The 17115-nt window shown below is 43.9% G+C and overlaps 1 protein-coding gene across 1 annotated transcript; it reads left to right on the top strand.

Moving 5' to 3' along the window:
• The first annotated feature begins 524 nt into the window (after positions 1 to 524).
• Positions 525 to 16845, top strand: Slga (proline dehydrogenase slgA). The gene is made up of 11 exons (XM_071788237.1): positions 525 to 1757; positions 10562 to 10770; positions 11177 to 11358; positions 12780 to 12844; positions 12925 to 13109; positions 13194 to 13368; positions 13469 to 13579; positions 13676 to 13807; positions 13882 to 14081; positions 14179 to 14267; positions 14347 to 16845. The coding sequence occupies exons 1-11, from the start codon at positions 1356 to 1358 to the stop codon at positions 14550 to 14552; spliced, it is 1956 nt and encodes a 651-aa protein (XP_071644338.1). The 5' UTR covers positions 525 to 1355; the 3' UTR covers positions 14553 to 16845.
• The last annotated feature ends 270 nt before the right edge of the window (positions 16846 to 17115 follow it).

Raw genomic sequence — 17115 nt, 5'->3', positions numbered from 1 at the left:
ATTACCTACCGACGAAATATTACATGGTATTGAATTTATAATTCGCATTATTAAACATTATTATTCGCATTATTATATATATATATCGCCGCGAAATTACATATTTTTTTCACAATTGTGATATAGGTAATCAAACGCGGATAGCAATATAAAAGTGCAGTTTTAAGTAAAAATCGAGTATTATCGAGTCGTAAATATATGTTTAAGAAACATCGTAATCTTGTCATTATATTATTACTATAATTATGAAATAATTGACGCTCTTTCAATAATTTCTTCGAAATGCCTATCTTGACAGAAATAACCCCAGATAGTTCGGCGCCATTATGCGCAACACGTCACCGCGCACGTATCGGCGATCTCGCGCGAGAAGGGCAGCGAAGCGGGGATGAAGCGGGCCAATCGGAACGGCAGTCGCGAGCGCACACCTCCGCCGACGGGCCAATCGGCGTCGCGGAAACGCGACGGCGTCGGCGGCGCGCTAATCGGGGGAGCGAGGCGCGTCGACGAATTCCGATCGACGCGGCGCGGCGCGCGGCGCGTTATATTTAAGCCGTCCGCGGATCCGGTGGCCACGGGTACGCAGTCGGAACGTGGTGTCCCCGGCGGCGAGCGAAAATCAATATTTCCGTCGCGTCGCGAGGACCGAGAGAGCGCACAGCGGGCCGGTCGCCATTTGCCGTGCTATATTGCTCGCGCGCTCGACCGTTCGTCCCACGACCCACGACACGGCCACGACGACGGGGCCGCTGCTGCCGCCGTCATCACCGGTCAGTCGCGCCTCGCGCCGCGTCGCCTCGCCTCGCCTCGCTTCGCTTCGCGATTCTTGTCCACGTATACGTCCGTCGGTCCGTCGCTAGACACGCGCACCGCGCACGTCGACGAGTGTACTACGAGAAGAGAAGAGACCGAGCCAACGTCATCCAGTTGATCCAGTAGCAGTAGCAGCAGCAGCAGCAGCAGCAGCGGCGGCGACGGCGGCGGCAGGATCCCGTTTCCTGCGCCTACATCACGCCTACAGCCTCGCCCGGGTATCTCGATTTACCGTGCGAGCATCGTCGTCGGCGAGCCGATTATCCGCGCCGATCGTCGCGACTTGTCCTTCGCTCTCCCTCCTTCTCATCCTTCTTTCTCTCTCCCGTCCCTCAACGCTCCGTCCGTCAACCTGAGGGAGAACCAAGCCAGCCTCGGTGAGAAGGTGATATCCCGTTTCGGTGGCGCGGAAGCCGCGTCGCCGACGGCCTCTCTCGCTCGCCAATAATTCGCTCTTCCCTCCCTCTCTCCCGCTCGCCCCGCTCGCTCTTTCTCTCTCTCTTTCTCATCCGCCTCCCTTTCGTTGCCGCGCGCCGAAAACGATGGCGTTTCTGAGAAGTGTTCCGCGACGATGCTGCGCCGGCAAGAAGCTGGCCAAGTGCGGGGCGCCGCCGTTGGCCGTGGTCGGCCTCCTGGAGAACGCCGCGGCGGCGGCTACAGCGGCGACAGCGGCAACGGCAGCGGTTACCAGGGCACCGCCGTCGTTGCGGCTGGTTGCACAGGTGCGTGGCTACGCGACCTCCTCCCCCTCCGCCGCTGCCACTGACGTCAAGAAGCAAGGACAGCAGCAACACACGGCGCTGCCACGGCAGATCGACCCGCTCGATTTGAAGTTTAACGACCCGATCGCCTCGTTCAAAAGCAAGACCACCATGGAGCTGATGCGGGCCTACGTCGTCTACCAGATGTGCTCCATCGAGTACATCGTGGAGCACAACATGAAGGTGAGGGAGAACCGCTTGTCTTGCTTGTTCAGGTTTAGGTTTAAGCTTAGATCCCTCGACCCAACTCCGATCAGTTTGATTTCAGTCATTCGTTTCAGTCAGGCTACGTATATCTGCCTGCCAGCTGCCTGCCTGCCTGTCTGCCTGCGACACTTCGCATTGATATGGGTAGAATCTTTCATCTTTCCGTCGCTTGGCAAAGGAAGAGATTGAATCCAGGGCAGAGCGGTCACGTAACTTATCCCCTAAAGCGGAAACGTGAAAAGTGAAAAGTTTCACGTAACAATCTCTTTCTATTGGTGTTGAATAGAAAGAGATAGTCGCATGAAATTTTGCACTTTTCACGTTTCCACTCTAGGAGAAAAGTTACGTGATCGCTGCCCAGGAAACTTGTATAGATCTATAGCTTAAATATTGTGCTAGTGAGCAATGATAGTTGAAGCGATCGCCGATTAAGCTAGTCGAAGCTAGTTCAAGCCGATTGTGCGAAATTGATCGGACGTAAGTTGATTTATCGTATGCCATAAAGTACATTCTTTCTATTGAATGAAAAATATCGAACTTATCCTTCGAAAGCTACCCTGGGGTTTCAGGGATCCTAATGAAATTTTTTAATTCGTATTTTTTTGTTATATTTTTTTTACAAATTCTGAAATTACTATCATAAATCTCAGAAAATTTACGATCGTTTAAAAAAAACATAACATTACAATATCTTGATATTTTTGAAACTTAAAAGCAAAGAATGGCTGGGGTCCTCCAGACCCCATGTGGCCGGCTTACACGTATGCAAAAAATGAATGTGGCCTGCGAGGGTTAAAATGCACCGCGATACACGACTCAAGTTATTTTTCTTCCTTCTGTAAATGAAATGTAATGTAGAAAGGAATAGTGAAACGTTATTTCAACTTTTTTTTCTCTCTCTAATGAAGAATCTGTTCTTATTTTTAAATATAAACATTTATTTATTCTACTTCTCTCGCAGAGAACGTTGAAATGCAATACGAATTTAAATGACCCTGAATCTTCGAGCCATTTATAAACGACCATTTATATTTATATAAAACGATAAATGACGTGGAAATTCTCGGATGATTTACGAATAGCCAGAATCTTTTTCACAGTCGATTTAACTTCAAACGCGATAAGCTTTGACGATCTCGATAATTTAGCAATGTTCTCCTCGTGGAGGTTTTGACGCATCTGTACGGTACGCACCTGTCGCAGATGCATCTCACACATTCGGAAATGTGAATTTAACTTATTAAAATCTTCAGCCAGCGATCTAATCCCGGCTTGATTTCCAAGTATCGCGATACGTGCCGTACGCGGCGCTCTAAACACGCGCGAAATAACACGACGGTCTCGCTTTGCAATTAATCACCGTATCGCTCAATCCGACAGGACGCGCTAATTACTCGAGCTTTCTAAGCGGCGCGGAATCCCGCGCGTATGTTATGACGTAATCGTCTCGCGAGGTAAATAGCCGGTCGCGACGGTATGAGTTAGCACTAACCTTGGTTAACGTGCCTCTCACCTGATCTACATTATCACGAAATATCTCGGGAAGGACGTCGCTCTCTCTAGGGCAGTCTAGGGTGGTCCCTGTGATCTGAAAAGCGGGTCAGAGGTTGACGCTCGATCGGGGACGGATTTCCGATAGCGGAACAACAACCGGCGCAACAATTCCCGCAGGAGTCGCTCGCGATATCGCCCGAGGTAGAGACCCTATAATAAGAGACTTGCTATAAGACAGCCAGTTTTGATTGTTCCGCCAGTTTTGTCAAAAGCAAGAGAACGGAAAGAGAAAGAGATACAAGAGAGAAAGAGAAAACGAGATATGAATATAAATATCCTTCTCTGAATATAATTATCCTTCTCTCTTGCACGATTTTGACAAAACTGGCTTTTATAGGATCTCTAGCCCGAGCTGGGCCTCGAGTAGCATTTCGTTTTTGCGGTAGGTCGATCGCGGTAACTTTCCAGGGGAAGGGGTCCAAGTATCGATTTACCGTCTTTCTAATCGCGTCGCTCGATCCTGCCTGGCCCGGCCGATCGATAAATCTATCACGATCGCGCGATAACCGTGATCTTGAACGTAATAACTGATAACGCCGCGGACCTTGAGACCTTGAGACCCCTAAAAGAAGGAAACAGGAGGATCCATCTTTTTCTTCCTCGCGTCTCGCAGCGATCCTTCGTCCTCTTCGCCGGAACTTATTTCCGTTAAGTCGCCCCGACAATGGTGTGGCACGACGCGACTTTATTGATTTCGCCGGACACATCGGATCGACCTAGGAATTTTGCCGCAAACCATCGCCGCCGTCGCCGCCGGGGGCAATTACATAACCGCCGCGTCCAAGGATAGACGTGTAGTACGTTCTGCCACGCGGAATCCAATCGCGATTTCCTTACGTTCAGAGAGTCGCCGATTCCGCCGATTTTTTAATCATTGTGCCACGATGCAGCAATTCCTACACGCATATATGCGCTCCTAAGTAACGACTTGGCTGAATTCGAATTAGTTTTGACCAAATTGGTTTACTTAATGAGTACAATTAATTGCCAACAAATTGCTTATCGGCATTCCCATAAAATTACCAGTCGAATAAAATTACTTGTTTCTTAGTTTATCGCTGAAACGACAAATATTCTCTTAAAATCGACACGCTCTTCGCATTCACATAAGTATCCCGAGAAACAACAAGTATCCTGGCGTTTATCTTAATTTGAGTTTGCAAATAATATGCAATTATAGATATAACCATGTTGATCTATTTTTGTATAAACGTTTCGACGTAAAAACTGGCACGAAGAGTTTTGAAAAGGCGTTTTTAATTTGTGTATGTCCTCCGCGAGAATTTCATAAAAACAAGGAATATCATTTAGATATTTCTTTTAATTAGTTTCGTATACAATTGCGCACTCATCGTACGTAATTGCGAGGAAGTAATTAAGTATGTATAACTCACTTAGTTTTTCTGTCGCGCTCACAAAGCAAGGTGCAAAATAATACGACAATTGTTATTAGATACTTTGTAAGAAACGTGGTCGTGCCTTTTTCTGAATGTTCGCTTTCAGAGAAGTCGACCGCGTTATAGATTTTCCGCGTTTGCGTACGTGGTTGTTGCGGAATACATCTTGACATTCGCGAACGGTACGAAATAATACGTCTGTCTAGCTGTCGAACTTTACGTAACGTAAAATTCATTACGTCCGTCGACCGCACGCAATCGCGCGCGATAAATCATCCAACCGGATGTATACGTTGTGCGGGTTGTGCCGCGTTGTTTGATTAACGTCTCGGTCATTCGACGTGGCATAATTCAGCGTCGCAACGCTAATTGTAAAACGTGTCGTGTTTTCCCCTTTACGGTCGAGAAATATTTTTTCGAACGCGACGGCGAGCTATTTCCCTTTTCTTCCTCGTCTCGATATTCCCGTATCGATCGTGCCCGTTCCAATGTCGCGATTCTCCGCCGGTTCGCCGCGAGTCGTAATAATTCTCATCGCGGACGAGCCATATATCGGGCCGAGCCCGAGCCCGAGCATATTCTCGATGGATTACAACGAAGCCATAAATGCGACGTAAAATAAAAAATGTCACGGGAAAATTGGCTAGCGATAATTGCACCGAGCCGTGACAATTAGCGCGGCTTTGATTTTATCACGACGCTCTTATCACGATAGTCTTTTGACTCGTAAATATCGCGAGAGGTAAATCTATTGTTAACTCGATAGCACGATAAAAGGTTAATAATAATAAAAATAGATTAAGAAAAGAAGAAAGATTTTTTCTTCAAATTGCGGATTGCTCGTCGCAGCGAAGCTTTCTACTTTTCTATCGAAAGCTTTTTTCGATTTCGATAGTCAAAATATAAATTTAGGTCGAAAGATCAGAATGGTTATAAGAAGGAATTTTCTCGAGACATTCGGTTAATTCCATGAGAAACCGTAGAGAGGAATTCGCGTGCAGACCTTCGCACATCCTCGTGGATCACGAACGAAAATTGCACGAGAACGTTATACTGCGCGAAGTCGCGTATCGCTCGCCGACACCGATGCAACCCTGAGAACGTGACCTGACCTCAGGGGGGGACGTTGGCTGCCTCGTTCTCTCGAGCCAGACTCCGCTCAGACGGTGTGCCAGACCAAGCGGCACCTCCCATACACTTTCCATAAATATTACACATGATCGAGCACGCCGGCAGCGTGAATTGGAAAATGGTAATTCGTAAAAATGATTTTGAAAGTGAACAGTTTTAACAAACACATAAGATAAACTTAAAATTTAACTGCATGGACAAACTCAATGTAACGTTTAGGATGATCGTGGTCAATCTCTTCGAATAAATACGAAAGCTTTTAAACTTGTTTATTGCACCCCGCTTCTCGAGAAATATATCTTTTTCTTATTTTTTTCCTCAGTGTAATTACCAATGTTATTCCCTTGCGCACATGTAATTATGACATGTAATTATGTTTTCTAACAGCAATAAGCGCTGCGTAGAATATCGATCTTCGTGCGTCGCCGGACTGAGAAATGATACGGGTCACTTGTCGCACGCTGAAGATTTTAGAATGTATCCTTGGAATTTAGAAGAGAAATAAGAGAGATACGAGAGTTGGTATTTGGACAGTTTGATGACATCGAATTGGCAACAAGCTGAGGTCCGGTCTATCTATTCGGCCCTGATCGCACGGCTCTTGCATCTTTCGCGAATTATTACGCTTTCGCGCTGCTTTCGTTATGCAACGCTCTACGATAAGTCGCTCGGCGTCACTGCGTCTGCCGCTCCCGTTTTTCGCGCATCGATTGGACTGTCTCTCGGTCGCCTCTTCTCGAACTCACCCTGGCGTGGACGTCTTCGAGAAGCACTTTTCGTGTCCTTCACTTGAACTCCCACTTGATACATCTTCCTTTGATTGTCCAGCTATTGTCTAACGATATTAAATTGCACGTCTCATCTCTCGCTTGACTAGCGTAAAAAATCGGAGCAGCTCCAATTCCCAAAAAATGGATCGCTCCTGATACAGAGCTTTCTGACCTCTTTGCACGAGGTTGCTTGTGTTTCAGGGCAAATCCAGCGAAACATACCGTTCCGCCAGATTTTTATCAAAGTTGACGGATGCGCTGCTTATGCATTGTATCTCAAAACTCGGCCGTTTCTGGCGCGGCAGTTGGGTAAACGAACTGACGGACCGACAGGTATTCCTTTCCTTCGGCCTCTCTTGGTCGGTACGTCTGTTCTAAAAACAGAAACTTCTCCAGATACGCTCTTGAAATACCCGGATTTCGGTCAACTCCGGCGCGCACATGTGAGTCTTCCGGCTGGTATGACGTAGGAAGTAGGAACGCGACACGAGAGCGGTCATATGTCGTGTCAATCACGCGGGCAGTCCCACACGTGTGCGCGGGAGACGAGCTGGCCGATCGGTATAACGACGCGTACAAGTAATCCCAAGGCTGTCCAGTCGTCTGGCGCCTCCTTGTGCGATCAAGGACGGACGAACGGATGGATTGACCTCCAACGAGTGGCCAATTCGATCCTAGTCGAACCGCTCGCCTAAATGCCAACTCTTACACCTCTCTCGACCCTACTGTAATGTTCCTCTCTCACTTTTTTTCTTCCCCCAATTGCGATTCTAAAGATACCAGCGTTAGATCCCGCCGTCAGTGAGGCAGTAATAATTGAAGAAAATGACATGCTCGTCTCTCGAACTTAAAGAAACACTCGTTTAAAGAATGAAATGAATGTATTGAAGAATTCAACTTGAAAATTAGGATTAGAGTATCATCGAGTATCATTGAGAATCAATTCAACTTGAAAATTAGGATGAATCATTGTGAGACATCAGTGAGACATCCTGCGGAACTCGACGGAATGATTATTTAGATTAAATTGATTGGCAAAGAATTAAAAATAGACGGTTTCGTCGATGTCGATCGGCGTTTCTGAAACAAATCGCCATTATCGATATTATTTCAAGTACACCACGCGCGCCTCTTATCTGTCGCAGGTTTTCCCCGATTATTTACAGACGCACAATAATGCTCGCCTATCATTCTACAGGATAACTCGATCTTTCGATATGATCGTCGTCAGATGACTCGCCGAATCTGAAGTGCAAAAGAAATTAGTTCTTAGTCCGAATCATTCGGTGTCTCGCTAATATAAATCAGAAATTACGAAGACGATAAGAGAGAATGTTATTAAAATAGGGAATGCACTTGACTTTCGAGGTGGTTCGCGGCCAGGAATTTTTCTAGATCGATCGCCAGCTTGAGTCGCAACCCGCGTATCGCCGCACCGCGTTCTCCAGTTGCACTATCGACGAGACGTTGATAATAGATATATATATAGTTCGACGAACCGTGCGACTACCAAGAACTGCATTTATCACTGTCAAACCGTAATAACATATACGTATGTGTCGCTCTCGGTAAACATATACTTGAGGTGTAAGTGGGAAGAATGTAGGTATAGTGTTGTAATTTAATTTGGTGGTAGAATAATGTTTCTCGCATTACCTAAGCCGTACGAGTGGTGGTCTCGAATTGTCTTACCGGTCGTAGTTGTATAACATCATTTTCGAACAATGTGCGAGCTGGTCCAAGCTGGTTTTGGCACACAGCAGCGACTCCGCTTAATCTCGCGCAGCTACATAACGCGACGTCGCGTTGCGTCGGTGACAAAGTCGACTTTTGTAAACCTATATGTATAGATTCGCGGGAGGCCGATCAGCTGAGAGATGCTGAGACATATTCGCGATCAGCGTAATTCTACTCGCTCTTCTAAGTGGACGAAATTTAAAGAGAACACAAACATAATTACAACATCGTGCGAGGAACTCGTCACCAGACGCGTCACAGCATGGGAAAATTTATCAAGCGATTTATGCAGGCACGCACTCTGTTTAGGCTTATCAATAGGTATATATAACGTTGGCAAACGTTTCGGTGAGCTCCGGGAGGCCCTCGAGTTTGGCAAACATAACAATGACTTAAGTGGCGACGTTAAGTACATACATACACTGTCGTCCGTGTAACATGTATCGACCTGCCTATCTGTTTGCATAGCACTTAAGAATCCGCATTTCCAGTTTGCTTTGAATTATCACTTCGATTACGAGCTATCCTATTAATTGCAACTACAGTCACGAGTATTTATGTGTTCACGTCTAGCGAACGATTAAAACTTTTTTTCTAACCGTCGATTTTTGTTCTGTAATTTATCACAAATTACTGTCACAATTGAATTGGATGGTAAACTTTATACCACGTGCCCCTCAATCATTATTATAGATTTTGTGAAGTATACGAAAAGTTTCTCAGGGCAATGAAGCGAGAAGTCTTATGAATGACGGTAAAATTAGAACCGACTTCCAGGCGCGCCGCGTTGCTGGTTTTCGCTGCATCCCAATTTTATTTCTACGATTTCATCTGACGAAACCCGAGCGGATCGATAAGGGGAAAGGATTGTAATCAGCGACTTCTTCCTGTCGTCGCAAGATTGTTTCTATTTTAACAATCTGACTAATCATCCTTCCTTTCACGTGTGAGCTTGCATTACACATTTCATTGCGGAATATACCTCTGCCGCTTATTTCTCATCAGATTCGGCTAATCTGATGAGAGATAACACCCGCGTCTCGCCGATTTATATCGCAAACGTCAAGTTTATTTTTATCTGGAAATTCCTTTACTCGCGCTGATCAATCGCTTTCTTCGCTTGGAGAGCGATAGATTTTTTCTATAATCACACAAGTTTTTTAGGAGCGATCGGAGCTGCAGGTTTTTGCGCTCATTCCTCTATGCAAAGATATAAATAGGTGATATGTGCATATACCTATATAGAAAGGAAAATACCGTCGCGATATAGAAGGGGTAAACAGGTCCAGCAAACCATCCGGGCCGCAATTCGACACACTGATGAAATGGTACTTTGACATTTCCATACATATTACACTCAATAAAATGTAAATGACTGACGTGCCTATACGATCTACGATATCGCAATTTCGCAACGCTATGAATCACAGAGTGTAAATTATGACTGATTATTGTTAGCATCGGACGTCGGTGTTGTTAGCGAGCAATTAACGTTATAGCTTTGGCTCTCATAAATATATATTCGTATATACACGACGTGTTTATATTCATCTGTGTACGCGCGCGTGTACCGCTTGTCTCTATACACGTGGAAATTCACATATGTATACCCCGTCATAATTTATATTTTATCTTCTGAATACCGAATGTGTACTTTATCTACCTACGTGCAAGTAACAAACGTGTTATGATTTTATAAAATTGTATGAAAGCTGGATTTTTTATTTTTAAACTCTTTAAAATGCTATTGAAAATTTTTATTATCTTCCTCTTATATTTTACATACTTTTCATCTTACGTATTGGACCTTTTGTACTTTATAGTATATTCATATTCTTTTTTTAAATTCGACTATGACTTTTAATGACAGGAGGGATGAAAGGGTCAACGGCGTATTATTCCCGGGGGCGAGCATTTCGTTCGTCAGGGGATCGATATGCCGATCTTACGTAATCGTTAGGTGCAATTTAACCCACATTTTTATTGCGAGGGCGTACCTACTGCCTACAATAACGTTTTCGTCTCTCCGCGCGATTACGTAATGCTCGCCCCCGAAGCTGACTCTCGAACGAAGAATTAGCTGCGATTTTATTTTTACATTTTTTTTTCTTCATCCTCGCGCATTACGTTACTGATTGTGAGCTTCGTCAACGAAATGCTGAGTATGTCTCAATGGTTGAATTTTGTACAGTTCATGAAACTGGCCAAGGCAATGCTGGGTGAAAAGCTGTTCACGAAGCTCATGAAGGCGACGTTCTACGGTCACTTCGTCGCCGGCGAAGACGAGGTGCAGATCACACCTGTCTTAAATAGGCTGCGGCAATTTGGCGTTAAACCGATCCTCGATTATTCCGTCGAGGAGGACATCTCGCAGGAAGAGGCCGAGCGGCGCGAGATCCAGTAAGTTATTTGCTTTACATATTTTCGCGATCGCGAGAATTTACGCTATCGCGATTATTGCGTGATGATGATCCTTTTTATTTCTCGTACGGCGTCCTTGCGAGAGCAACGCGCTGTTTTGTAGCTCGAGTCCTGTCGTCAAGTGTGAAATTTAAACCTGCGTATCGCTTTACCGAACTAATATCGGATATAGCTCTCTATTTACATCCGCTTATCTTCGCTTCTGTGCGTGAAGAAGAGATTGGACTTTAATTTCCATCGGTATACGTGATTGAAGAATTGCAATCCGTAGAGATGGAAAAAAAATCGAGAGTGACATCTAAATAGAAAAAAATCTAATGCAGAGAGGCGTGGGTTGCGATGATAACGAGTGTCCCGCCGAATATTCGGTATTCTTCCATTTCAGAGCCTCGGTGTCGGAGGCGGGCGACGAGAAGAGGGAGGGCCCGCTGAAAAAGTATCACGTGGAGAAGTCGTTCGCCGATCGACGATACAAGGTGTCGTCGGCCAGGACATATTTCTACCTGAACGAAGCGTCATGCGAGCGAAACATGGATATATTTATCAGGTGTCTGGAGGCTGTGGCGAGTGAGTCACAGACTTTATTTTTTTTGGCCTTCTGTAGCATTTTAAAATCCTTCCTAATCCTCGAGATCGCCATCTTTGACGGCGCGACATTGAGCTATACAGGATGTCTATCACAGTCCGGCTTAGAACTGATTTTTCAGCTTAAGCTTCTTGAACTTAAATAATCTTGAAGTTAAATAATAAAAATATTTTTGCCGACATGTAAATTAGAAGTCCATATTTTTTTTTATCGTTTCGATCTATCTCGTCAATTAACGTAGACAACGAAGATTAAATTCGTGTAAAGCGCCACAGACCGATCTTTTCCGCATTATCCAGGGTTTTTTTTTTTAGTACCCTTTGACCTTCTTCGGATATTCGAACGATGTAGGTGGCCGAACGGGTCACGTATCGCCATCCATGGAAATCAATACTCCGATTTACTATCTGTTAAGATTACTGCATTGTTATATAACTTGATCTTCACGTGATTACTATTACACGAGCGCGATTATCGATTCGCTGATTACGTGGAGATTAATATTCGCTGCGTGATACTAATTCGAGCGCTGCTCGTAAATGGACAATCAAATGTGTGCGAAGATATATGAAATAAATGAATTGACTGAACGAGTTGGGCAATTAAAATAAAATGAAAATTTAAAGTTACGTTTAATCTAATTTAATGAAACTGTGTAACATGGCGGAGAGGTTGTTTCCCGGGGGAGGGGTAATAGCGTAATTACGGGGGCGCGACTCGAACGTCACGAAGTCGCGTGCAACATCGATCGCCGCCTTCAACGAATTTTCGGTTCTCGTTGACGCGAGAGCACACGCCTTTTCCCGATGACGTGTGTTACGTTGAGTAGTATATACAAAATATGCCAGTGCGAAAAAGAAGGAGAAATAGCGCGTGCTCTCACCGTCGCCGATGACGACGATGGAATGGATCTTTCGAAATTCCACGAGTCAGGCACAGGCCAGTCGTAACTCGGCTATAAATATCGGTACGTGAGCGGATCACCGTTTGCGCTTTTCGCCCAAAATTATGTGACGTAACGTGTCGGAGACATTTAACGGACATAAAGCTGTCACCAGTTGATTAATATCTAAGAAATAGAGAGGAAAATAAAAAAGTCGATATATACTTCAGATAAAGAATATTGCTTCGTAAACTTACTAACTTTTACAGAGGATGAAGTTAAGACTCTACAGCTGAAATATCCCCCCTCCCAGAATATTACCACTCATGCCCAAGCCGATCCTTATCCCGGTAAGAAGACACTACTTCCCTTCTTTCCCCTGGAATCTTCTCCATATCTCCACATCTTTTCTATCATCTTGAAATATCAAGCGCTTTTGTGCGCGCTCTTTCTTTTACGAAAAAATAATTGATTTCATTAATGCTATAACATGACGTAACACGAAATATATCCTTGCAGGCGCTTCGATGGGAATGGGCATCACAGCCGTTAAATTAACGGCGCTTGGTCGGCCGCAACTTCTGGTTAGTAACTTTATTTTTACTGCTGACTTTAATTGTCCATCTGCAAACTTATGATTGTAATGAAATAATTTTTGTTTCAGCTGCAATTGTCAGAGGTAATTATGCGCGCACGGCAGTATACGTCCGACGTTATCGGCGGCGAGGGTGCCGTTCTGACACATCACGCGAAGCCTGATGATTTCAGGAAAAAGTTCGAGGAGGCACACATCAAAGACGAGGAATCGGTGCAAAAGTTCCTTCAAAAAATTCAATCGGATAAGGAAGGGTACGAGATTCAAAATCAAGAATAGAAGCGACCTTTTAATACAGAACGATATTGTAAGCACAATGGATATTTTTGTCCACACAGTGTGATTCACCTTTTTCCGTGGAGCGGTATTCTAGACGAAAATTACGAACTGAGCGAAACGTTCCAAGTACCTGATATTAAGACGGGCAAGATGGTCAGGCTGATGTCACAACTCACGTCCAAGGAAGAGGAAATGTTTAGGAACATGATCAGGCGTCTAAACACTATCGTCACGGTATGCGTTAAGCAATGAAATTTTTTTATTAATTTTGAAGTTCATTTATAATGAACTTCAAATTATAACAAGACTATTTATAATTTTTTTTTGTTTGCAGGTGGCTGACAACTTGGATGTTCGTATCATGATAGATGCAGAGCAGACGTACTTCCAACCGGCCATTTCTCGCCTGACGCTGGAGATGATGCGCAAGTACAATACAAAAAAGGTAATGTCCTAACGTTCTCAGGGGATCGCGACGTTATCACTTAGCTACTTTTCAGTGAATGATATTCTCACTGCCAAATGTCGGTCTACTTCTCAGGCTGTGGTATTCAACACTTACCAGACGTATCTGCAAGAGGCATATAACGAGGTGAAAACGGATCTCGAACAGGCGGAACGCCAAAATTTTTATTTTGGTGCTAAACTCGTTCGCGGCGCGTACATTGAGCAGGTTTGTAAACATTTCTCTTATTCTTTGAATTAATTTCGCTGAATGGCGCGAAATACCGAAGAGTTCTTATCCAGGAAAGGGCAAGAGCGGCAGCTATGGGTTATCCAGATCCCACGAATCCAACGTTTGAGGCGACGACCGAGTCCTATCACAAGACGCTCATGGAGTGCCTGAGGCGGATGAAACAGTACAAGGATAAGGGAGAAGATCCCAAGAAAATAGGAATTATGGTTGCCTCGCACAATGAAGACACCGTGCGTTTCGCGATCGAGAAGTAAGTTTCGCCGCGATTCAGTTCTATCTTTATTCTTGCTGCGAGAGAATATCAACGTGTATCTATATATACAAAATATCTTTCTACGTTTTTTTAGAATGAAAGAAATCGGAATTTCGCCGGAGGATAAAGTCATATGTTTTGGTCAGTTATTAGGAATGTGCGACTACATAACATTTCCATTGGGTATGCAATAATTGTTTAAGCTCAAATGTTTTTCTCACGATGAGGTAAAGTATACACATGCATTGAACAAAATTTCCAGGTCAAGCCGGTTACTCCGCGTACAAATACATCCCATACGGACCGGTTAAGGAGGTGTTGCCGTACTTGTCGCGGCGCGCACAAGAGAATCGGGGCATACTGACGAAGATCAAAAAGGAGAAACGCCTATTATTGAATGAAATCACGAGACGTATAGTGCGCGGAAAGATCTTTTACAAACCCAAGGGCAATTACACTCCGGTTTGAGCAGTCAATTTAGTTGCACACAGACAGAATTTTAAGTATCAAATTTAAGTAGTGATTGTAAATTATCGAGAACTCTCCTGAAAGTACTTGATGCGGGCACTTCGGATTGAAGTAACTTGACAGACCTGTTACTGTGGTACTCGGAAGAAAGAGAGAGAGAGAGAGAGAGAGAGAGAGAGAGAGAGAGCGTCGTGCGCGCTGCGCGCAGGAGTGTGTACGTGAGACTTAAGGGTATACGCAGTGTTATCTATTACGTAAAAATCGCCTTAGTGTTGTATTGTCGAATGTACCGATGCTCAAAGCTACTGAGTAAAGCTACAGTATTCGTTGCTCGTTTCGTTCGTCGTTATTAAAGAAGATGCTAGTGATTGTGCTATAATTTAGTTTCACTCACGAGAAGGTGTTTTCACAAAGATCGAGCAAAGAAAGTTTAAAACCAATCAACTCTTTCCATGGTTAATGCGTAAATTATCAATGGTTTTTTAACGATATTTTCTGTGCACAGTATTAAGGATCGACCGGATCGATCAACGGCTTTTTTTGCTATAAACGCAACGACGATGACGATTGGTAATCTTGCATCGGTGTTTTTAGCATATTTGCGTTCTTTTCAAGTTTTACAAGTTTCTTTAAGAATCTCGTCGAATATTTTCCATGTGTACATAATACACGCGCGCATATATTATTTATGATTCGTGTTCACCTAAATGTCTTATCGTCCATAGTATCGGTAACATTAAAAAGGAAGGGGCGGGAATAGGAAGAAACAAAGGACATTGCGCATAAATCAAGATGTAATTGTACGATTTGCTACCATCTCAACGATTATCGCTCACGTGAACGTAGAACTGTTTAGAGCATTCGCGATGCATATAGCAATCTTACCAAGAAGATTGATAGTAACTGCATCGCGTGCGCTTCTATTAAGCGTAAAACGTCGCTGATGAGCGTTTTAATATGTGGAGAAATGACCATGTTTGGATAAATGAGAAGAGATTAATAACACGCGTATTACGAAAAGATAGTTTTTAGGAGTGCGATGAGATAACAGGGTGAAAGTATAATAAAATTCAGGGGTATCTTAGCGAGAGACGTGCTTTAGCACGAAGCAGGAAAGAGGAAGAGAGAAAGGGAGACAGAGTCGTTCTTCGTAGTGCACGCGTCTCGAGTCACGTGAATACAAAAGTGATTTTGGGCTGGCTAACGAAAGTCGGAGAGATCTGCGAGAAACGCGATATTTCTTTTGTGATACGTTAATAGCCGTAGTTAAGCCACACAATACACGAGATATTAGTCCCATTTCGCTTCAGCCTAAAATTGCTTCTCGAGTTACAAGATAATTCGTAAGAAAAGCGTACGGCGCCGTTGGAGGACACCGCAAATATTATTGGTAATAAAAAAAAAGGATGTGCATTCCGTGCACTCATCCTCATTGTTTCTTTCCAAGGAAGAAGACAAAGGACTGTTTTAAAAACAATAAATTCATGCCGTTATTCGAATAAGAGTTTTAAGTATTAACGAATCCTTTTCTCATCCGTCGTGAGAAAAATTACATCGCGAAGGAAGAAATTTATCGGAGATTAGGCTATGATCTGATTAATGAAAGAGAGAATTGCGTCCAGTCTGATGCGTTTCGTATAATTTAGCGTTACTCGTCGATATCGATGCGGGACAGTAATTCGCGACTTCGAAAATCACGATCATGCAATCAACGATCAGCAAGTTACGATATAATTTAGCCTGTAAGATTGTACAAGCGTTTCCGAGGAGGTTGCGTAGCGCATTCTGATATTCTTAGGCCAGTATTTCCTTTATACTCGCGATAGACGACTCAATAATGTACTTCTCCAATCGGTACTATTACTATCCTTATTTTCTTTTTTTTTTTCTAGCTCGCAGATTGTCATCAGATTATACTCAATCGTTTCGTTTCTCTGGACTATCTATACGCGAGTGCAGTCATTTGTGATCTCCTCTCTTTTTGCTGTATACGTTATGCGAAAGCGTTTACGTTCACAATATGTGTGTATGTAGCCTACATTTATACACGACTGTAATAATCCAAACGAGATACGTTTGCGTAGGGTATTTACTCGCTTCGTAGAGACGCACTGCGTGCGCGACATTGATCGATTCGCGAGAGGAAAGAAAAGGAAGAAAGAATTATATCGAGTCTAGAGCGAGTCTAAAAATTTCGCTGTGAATCATGTGTGTAAATGCTGGGAGAAAGAGAAAAGGAAAATGAGAAACATGATCGATGAAGAAATAAATAAAGGGGCATTGTTACAAGTTACACGGGCTAATAGCTAAAATCTAAAATGTTTCCATGTGTCTATGTGGTATACCGGATGTGCGTGGATGCGTGCGTGCGTGTATCTATGCGTGTATGCGTGTATGTATGTGTGTATATTTCTAAACGTTATACATTGACAAATTTGATTGAGATTCAAGGCTTTCTTCAAAGCCGGCTAACTCGTGCCCTGTCACGCTCTCGCGAGAACGCGAGCTTTACTCGCGGTCCCGTTAAGACGTAAAATGCTGACAATAACTTAGATAGACAATG

The sequence above is a fragment of the Temnothorax longispinosus genome, chromosome 9 (assembly GCF_030848805.1).
Source record: "Temnothorax longispinosus isolate EJ_2023e chromosome 9, Tlon_JGU_v1, whole genome shotgun sequence".
Lineage (NCBI taxonomy): Eukaryota > Metazoa > Arthropoda > Insecta > Hymenoptera > Formicidae > Temnothorax > Temnothorax longispinosus.
The sequence above is the reverse complement of the archived record's forward strand: the minus strand, read 5'-3'. Positions and strand labels throughout refer to the sequence as shown.